The sequence below is a fragment of the Eremothecium sinecaudum genome, chromosome V, assembly GCF_001548555.1.
Source record: "Eremothecium sinecaudum strain ATCC 58844 chromosome V, complete sequence".
Taxonomy (NCBI): Eukaryota; Fungi; Ascomycota; class Saccharomycetes; order Saccharomycetales; family Saccharomycetaceae; genus Eremothecium; species Eremothecium sinecaudum.
The window spans coordinates 1,115,641-1,123,606 of record NC_030896.1 but is presented as its reverse complement, the minus strand read 5'-3'; the positions used below and the strand labels follow the sequence as shown (position 1 = coordinate 1,123,606).

The 7,966-nt window shown below is 39.3% G+C and overlaps 3 protein-coding genes across 3 annotated transcripts, besides 1 other annotated feature; 1 reads left to right on the top strand and 2 right to left on the bottom strand.

Annotated features, from left to right (window-relative positions):
• Positions 1-274: a telomere (terminal 24 base repeat (GGTGTGGTGTATGGGTCTTTCAGC) differs from terminal repeat in Ashbya gossypii (GGTGTGGTGTATGGGTCTCTCAGC) by one base).
• A 2,545-nt stretch (positions 275-2,819) lies between these two features.
• On the bottom strand, positions 2,820-5,381 carry ARG81 (Arg81p; the record flags this gene model as incomplete). Its single annotated transcript, XM_018133022.1, has 1 exon — positions 2,820-5,381. One exon carries the CDS (start codon positions 5,379-5,381, stop codon positions 2,820-2,822), a length of 2,562 nt encoding a protein of 853 aa, XP_017988511.1.
• A 325-nt stretch (positions 5,382-5,706) lies between these two features.
• On the top strand, positions 5,707-6,177 carry TAF13 (Taf13p; the record flags this gene model as incomplete). The annotated part of the gene is made up of 1 exon (XM_018133021.1): positions 5,707-6,177. The coding sequence occupies one exon, from the start codon at positions 5,707-5,709 to the stop codon at positions 6,175-6,177; it is 471 nt and encodes a 156-aa protein (XP_017988510.1).
• An 83-nt stretch (positions 6,178-6,260) lies between these two features.
• On the bottom strand, positions 6,261-7,937 carry ERO1 (ER oxidoreductin; the record flags this gene model as incomplete). Its single annotated transcript, XM_018133020.1, has 1 exon — positions 6,261-7,937. One exon carries the CDS (start codon positions 7,935-7,937, stop codon positions 6,261-6,263), a length of 1,677 nt encoding a protein of 558 aa, XP_017988509.1.
• Between the last annotated feature and the right edge of the window lie 29 nt (positions 7,938-7,966).

The following is a 7,966-nucleotide window of genomic DNA, read 5'->3' as shown; positions in this document are numbered from 1 at the left end:
ACCGCTGAAAGACCCATACACCACACCGCTGAAAGACCCATACACCACACCGCTGAAAGACCCATACACCACACCGCTGAAAGACCCATACACCACACCGCTGAAAGACCCATACACCACACCGCTGAAAGACCCATACACCACACCGCTGAAAGACCCATACACCACACCGCTGAAAGACCCATACACCACACCGCTGAAAGACCCATACACCACACCGCTGAAAGACCCATACACCACACCGCTGAAAGACCCATACACCACACCGCTGAAAGACCCTCACTCATTCAAACTTATTCCTCAGCTACAAGACAACTACAACATTTAGCGTTTTAGGAACGCTAACCAGACCCATTGCTCGACTACGTCGAAGGCACGCTGACCATTGAGTCTCAATTACTGTCCCTGCTTAGCCAATGTTTGTAGATCGTCGACGCCAGCAACAGTATGCCAGTCCAACTCCATACAATATGAAAACAAATACTTAGATTTAGCATTGTAGGCACCGTTAGTAGGTTGCTGTCTGATTCTCCAGACTTTTTAAGTCTGGCCAGACAGCTCCAAGTGCCAGATATTTCAGCGTGCATTCGTGAACCTTGAAACATTTGAGCTCTTGTTATCATGCAGCGAAAGATCTATGGTACATATCAGGCGATGTATCAATAGATCAGTTCCAGAGCACCCAACTCAAAGGAAGTATATACGGTATAAAGCCTAGCAATGTAAACATCTTAAGCCATTAACTCTTGTACATGTCGGCTAACCTCAATACTATAAATAGTACAATAGACATGTACCCTCTAAGCCTAGAGCACAGGTTGAAAGACGCAATTCCAACAGTGTTTCCATCGTGAAGGCAATCGCTATTACGGAGATGACAGCTTAACAGCGACGTAGCTTAATATCCCAATACTAGTATACCGGAATCTGCCCGATGTGCTTAACCTCGCCTATTATTTTCAGCCAAAATATGAAGGCACAGTGAGGACAACCTCGCTCAAGCTGAAGATCTAACGACAAAGCTCATACGATAACAGCAACCGTCTATTTTTATTAATTAATATCAATGATTGATTATATGCCGTATATTATACACATACACATATATTTACAGTATACTTGTCAAGTTAGCCGTGGTTATACCTTGTTATGTCCCAAGAGTTTGATTTTAAGCCTCATTATTTACATTTAAGATTAAAATTAAAATTCGGGTATGGTAGTAGTAATTACATGTAAAAAATTCACGTAATTTGGTCATCATCAAGATTCCAGTACGTAGGTTTCTTCCCTATATATCAAACCTTTCTTCTCTAAGAATGGTCAATAATTTGCGTCTTATATTATTGCATTGGTCCAAGGGGTCATAATTAGTTAGAAATAAGGAAATGGTAAGGCAGTAAGCTCATGGTATGTTGTTGGCTTTCACCCAGTACCCTTGAAATTGAAACGAGTCAGCCTACATAGAATATATACAATGTTTCAGCGCCTTCTGAGTACTGCAATGTCAAGGGATATTATATAATCAAACCGTGGATAATCAAAACCGTCATACAATAAACAAATGATCTTAAAAAAATAAATAGCAACACTCTAAACGACAGTCAGGATGAGCGGAATTATTTAGGTGTTTTGTTATCGTACTGCTAAATTCAGCAGTACAGGTGGTGAAGAAAGTAAGCGCCTAATGATTAACATTTGAACCCTTGTTCGCAATACTTGTATCGCATATCTAAATTCTTAAAATACGTACGTAACTTCATATAAATTGAGCAATGAATTCCTAGGATGGATGGCTCTTGAATTGGTTGCAAAACAACAACACAAATGAAATTCGCAACAGGTACATTAATTGGTTTTCTCGCTACAATTTTAGCCACTTCTTCAGCAGCTGCATTGAATACAGAGTTGAGGGCCACATGTGGAATGGAATGCAACTCAGATGATGATTGCGTCGGAAGCTGTTTCTTATGTAACATAGTTGGCACTGGCCACCGTTGTCAAGCTCCTGGCGAATAGTGAGTAGTGGTGGTACCCTGAAATTATGCTAGAAATTTTTATGTTTTTTATTTATGGTTAATAGTTTTATTTGTTATAATTGAATATTAACCTATCATTTCCATTATGTTTTTAGTGCATCTTATTTCCTTTCATTTTTGATGGCCATTGAATTTTTGGAACTGTAGATCCGAATTACATCAGATTTTGTTTTTCAATATTGGAATTAGCGTTATAAGCTTACCTATATATTAAATATAATTCAGGCTGCAGATGGATATGTTATGAAATTTGATAATTCCTGGGAAGTCTGCTTCTTGAATACGCCGCCTAGGGTTTCCGTCTACGAACACAGAATGTGTCAGTTAAAAAGCAATTATGTAATGCAGCTTTCCTTACGTGCCTTTGGTTTTAGAGAAACCTCTGGATTCAGGATTCTCAAAATCACCAGACGTGTCAGTGCAGTATAGGTTCCTGTTATAGTAAAAATGTACCCTTATGTACCTGAACTGCGCTACGGTAGCATCTGAGACGTCACTACATATGACGAGTAGCATTTAGTATAACTTGGCGTTAGAAAATATAACCATTATATTAAATATAATAGCACAGTAGCATTCTAAAAAGGGATTCAATAAAGATATAGGTTTCATGAATAAGTATACTTTATAGTAACAGTATATAGAATAAGTAATAAGCTATACTGCAATTTATTACCAATGATATAAATTTGCACGTCCTATGAAATTACCGGTGACAAATATATTTATATTAGTATAAGAATATATTTAAAGTACTTTACCTAAATAAAAACCATGAAACCTTCAACAAAGTATCATATTCATTCCCCAATCAGAATAAACTGAATACCAATCGTCATTATCCTCATAATTTAATCTCCTTCTCCAAACTTCAAGCATAACTTGTAAAGCGCCATAATATGGACCAACTCCGCCATTAGCAAATTGAGTCATCCAAGTTTTGAAAGCAAATTGCATATTTGTATCAGTACACGCACATCCTGCAATAAGACTCTGCCAAGCTAATGGGTTAATTCTAGACTGCTTAACATTGATTATTTTGTCCAATGGGGTAAGATGATTTAGTACCTTAAGGACATATGATTGTAATGAATTTATGTTAAAGTCACGGCCCATTGAGTAATAATATATGATTAACCCATTATAAAAGCTCATCGTATGATGATATATCCCTTCGCTAAGTTCATTAATAAATTCAAGCTTTCTATCATCTTTCCAAAAATTCCACTCTGGTTCCCAATTTTGTAGCCTTTTCTCTAGAACAAGAAATGATTTCTCGAAGTCGCTAGATATACTAAGGCCTTTATTACGGAAGTAGTTCTTTTTCCGGATAAGTTCAATACAATCTGCAAATAATAATACGATCGAAACCGGAAGACCATAGAAGGCGTCTTTTAATAATTCTTCATTAATTAATTGTAAAGTAGTACCACATTCAGCAGATTCTAAGACAATCCTTTCCACAGGAGAAATTTCAATACTAATACCATCCTTACTAAAGAACGTCTCACATGCACCTGTTTTTTCATTTTTGCTGTTTCTTGTCAATAAATCGCTCATCATTGTCGAACCTCCACTATTTCGCACTTCACTATTCAGCTCCTTATCTGATACCTTGTCTATAGCTGTTGAACTTTGGATTAGTTTTAACAATGCAAATATTCGATGCAAATATCGCGCTTTGGGTGAACACAAGGGTCTGAGTTTCATCCGGTCATGGATATACCATTCACATATGTTAAGGTAACGTTGAAAATCCATAGTCGATCCACATCTAATTTCAACAGACACAACAACAAGGATGGCAGCCAAAACGTCTTTGTACTTCTCATCTTTAATTGTCAAATCGAGACATAATTTTAGGAATGAAAGGGCTTGATTCATAAACTGACAGTTTAAATTAAGGAAGTATTTGGCTTCATCTGACTTGCTCGGGAATTTATTCCGTAAATCAAAGCAGGATAGGGCCAAAATGGCATTTAGGATAGTGTTCCTTGAATTAGAAGTGTGTCCAATTGCAGCTAGCTCGCCCATGGCATTTAGTGCCCGAGGCAAATAAATTGTTATCCAAGGATTACTAGGTAGCGATACCAGGCTCATTACTTCAACTACATTCTGAGAGTAGTGCCGCATAAGAAACCTCATCAAACCGTTTATTTTTAGCGCTGATGAAGAAATCTGAAGTGGTAGATTATGATGAAGTTTAGCCAAAGTGGTGCTCGCTATTTCTGAATGAACGAGCTCCATAACTTCCCTAGGCATTCGAGATTCCCCAGTTCCTAATGTAATATCGTTAGCAGGTTGCACGTTCTTATTAACAGATATAGCTGCTCGTAATTTATCATCTCGATTTAAGGTTTGAGGATATAAAACAGGTGCAGATTGCGAGGAAATGTTCCCATTTCGATTATTATCGCATAAATGATGAGCATTTAACATCCCACCACTCATACGACCAGGACCAATACTACCAGAAGCATGAGTACCTGGTATAGAATTCCCCGTGTTATGTAGGGTAATTCCGGATAGCACAGCTTCATCCTTCAGCTCGCCAGAAATCCATTCGTGGCTAGCAATCCCAATATTTGAAATATCAAAATCAAACGGCGCAGACGACGCATTAGTTGCGCCGGAAGCTACCTGTCTTAAACTCGCTGAAAATGCGCCTGAGGCCATCTGATTCGCCTGTTTCTGCTTCCTTTTTCGCCGCAACTCCTGCTTCTCGATCTGTTCTTGGCGTTTACGTTTCTCTCTAGCTACCGCATCTACAAGTATACGATTTGCCTTCTTCTTCTTCCGCGGAACATACTTATTTTTCCCTTGATCGGTTCCTTTGAATACACCAAACTTCTTAATAATCCAGGTATTGTCATTCGCAATCATATCTAGTGGGGGAGAATGTAGCGCCGAAAGCTCATCATCCATATCCTCATAATACTCGTACTCATCTTTATATCGTACAAAAGTGATATTACGCCTCTGAAACTGCTGCTGCGGTTCACTACCTTCCTTATCTGTATCAGCCGCAACCTGATTACCAAATTTATCAAACTGGATAGGGTTCGACCATCGTAGCTTAATATCATAACCGCCACAATCTAACCTCGATTTCTCGCAACGTTTACACGTCGGCTTCCCAAGATCACACTTAACCTTCCTTAGCCTACACGTCCAACACCCAGTAAATGTCTTCGCTCTATGCCTTCGTACTACCGGTAACCTACCAGATCCCATTACGTTATTGTTTTTATCGTCCACGCTTCCAACTGCATTTCCCGAGCCACACTTTGTATTTGGGCTTGTCTCTTCCTTCTTACCGCCTTTGACTATGTTATTAGTACTCATTAGTACTCATCGAGAGACTTTATTGAATTTAAGGGAGAGCGCGCGGTATGCTTTACTGCTAAAGTAAGTAAGTCCTCCTGCTCCTACTCTTATTAGTCTTTGAAGATTATTAAATTCAACTGAAAAAAAAAAGTACCGACTTTTTTATTCAAAGGAGGAAACCGTGAGCGGTATCTAATAGCGGTAACGGCTTGGCTGTCATTTGTCACGACAATGTGAGAGCTTCATCTGAGTAGTTAACATAACACTTTGAAATGTAGCAGATACTAATAGTTGGGTGGCGGCTAATTTACCAGATTATATCTGGTTTAATATATTCTTCTCCATGTCGAAAAAGCTTAAAAGAACTAACCTATTCAGTAAAGACATTGCATCGCTGTTATATGCCTATGGTGATAGCCCACAGCCTTTGGTAGAGACCGTACAGTGTGTAGACGAACTGGTTTCGTCATATCTATCTGATATATGCACAAGCGCATATAAATGCGCTCAGACAGTTAATAGGACTAAAATAAAAGTAGAAGACTTTAAATTTGTACTGCGAAATGATCCTGTTAAATTGGGGCGTGCAGAAGAACTGATAATGATGAATAAGGTGATAGCGGACGCGAGAAAGCAGTTTAATAATCTGGAGGGCAAATCTATGAAAAGGACGACGCAAAACGACGATGAGCTAGAAGACATCCGGGAGGAAGATGGAGAGGATGCCTCCTTAAATGCGGGGAGCGCACCGGAGCCGGTCAAGAGAGGTAGGAAGCCAAAGAAGAAGAAGACTAACGCAGCGGCCAAGGCTTAGTTAGGCTTATATTCAACCAAACAGTAAAATATTATCTATAGAAAATATCTATAATTCTAAATAACCTTAGGACCCAGCACGATTTAAATGCTAACCGCGTAGTCTGCTGGGTCGTCTGTACCTTTAACGTAGTCATTAACACCAATAAATCTATTAAACCATTTTCCAAAATACCCGATTAGAAGCCTCATTGAATTGCCCGGTAGGCCCACATAGCTGCGCCAGATGAAATTCAAGGCTTGCTTAACGTTATCGATTTCAGTATTCCAAGCTGATTCCCACCTACCTTCTGGTTTGTTTGAGGGCGACTTCTGCTTTTTTTCGGGCATTATAAGGTCGTCAAACTTGGTTACCGTGCTCGTTACGGTTTCTATATCTTCCTCCGATTCCTCGGCAGAAGCAAAAGTATCGTTGATATCTTTCCTTGCCTTGCTGAGTATTTTGAAGAAATTGTTTAGCTGGAAGAACGATGCTAACTTACCAGAAGAAGCCCGTGCACGTTCGTTGTACATACGTTCAAAGTTCGCAATGGATTCGACAGACTTGGAAACTCTGTCAAAGGTGTTGAGCAATGCTATTAACTCATACTTTGTGATTTTGTCGAGAATATGCTTCCTACTCTCTTCGTCTTCGTTGTCAAGCTCGAATAGAATCTTCAAACCGGTAGCATAACCCGTAGTCTGTACTTTACCCCACATTCTGCATCTGTCACAGTGCACACAGTCCATAATCCTGGTGACGTTTTTAAAACGTGTTCTAAAATCGTGCTTCATCACGGAACTTATATCATCTTGGAACAATAAGTCTTCATTAAAAATACTGCTATCAAGTTTGGAGACAACGTTGTCAATACGTGATCTAACATCTTCGTTGTAAGAAGTACAAATTGATACTTCATGCAAGTAAGGACTAATTTTCCACAAGGCCTTTGCGACAACTGCAAAGTTAAAATAGATGTTAGCGACACGCTCTGGGAAGTTACCCACCCTGTCCATGAAAAGATCCAAGTTTGGACCCCATTCTCCAGTAGTAGTGTTGAGGAAATCATTAGACAAGTGAGTAGCAATGGACGCATGTAAACCCGAAATTAACCGATAAAATACATCCTTAGCTAAACACAACCCCCTTTCACCAAGCGTAAAGCAGTTTTCCTTATAGATTGCAGACCATATCTGCGCCGACTGCTCACCACCATATCCAGTAAACCTCTCTGGGTTGGCAGTAAGATCAACAAGAACGGAACCTTCCTTGGCGTAATCCTTGACATCACAATATTCTATATCAATTGGCTCCTTTGGATTTTTGTCACCACATAAGGAATTCAAAAAGGCACAACTCTCATCTTCCTCCATCTTTGGCTGCACCTGCTCCCCTTCTAAACCTCCAAGGGCATCTGGCTGCCACATCTCAGGAAGGCTGCTCCAATCTTCAACAATATCAACTGCACATGCCCTATTCATACAGAATCCATTATTATTGTCCCAGAATGGACAATGGGTGTATAAGTCCAATTTAAAGTACCTGAAGAAATCTGTATGTACAAGTTTCTTCAAATCATCCCTTATTTGGGCATTTATGTCATTGATGTTATGGAAAGTTAGATCACAGGTAGAACCAATCATCTGGCCCTTATCCATTTTACAGAAGTTTACCTCATTATGAACCGTATCATTCGTAACTTCATTAATTGTATCATTATCAGCTAACCCTAACCCAAACGGAATAGAGAAGGCAATCAAAGCAAGATTAAGAATCCTCATAAGTAATACAACCTCACTACTATTCCAAT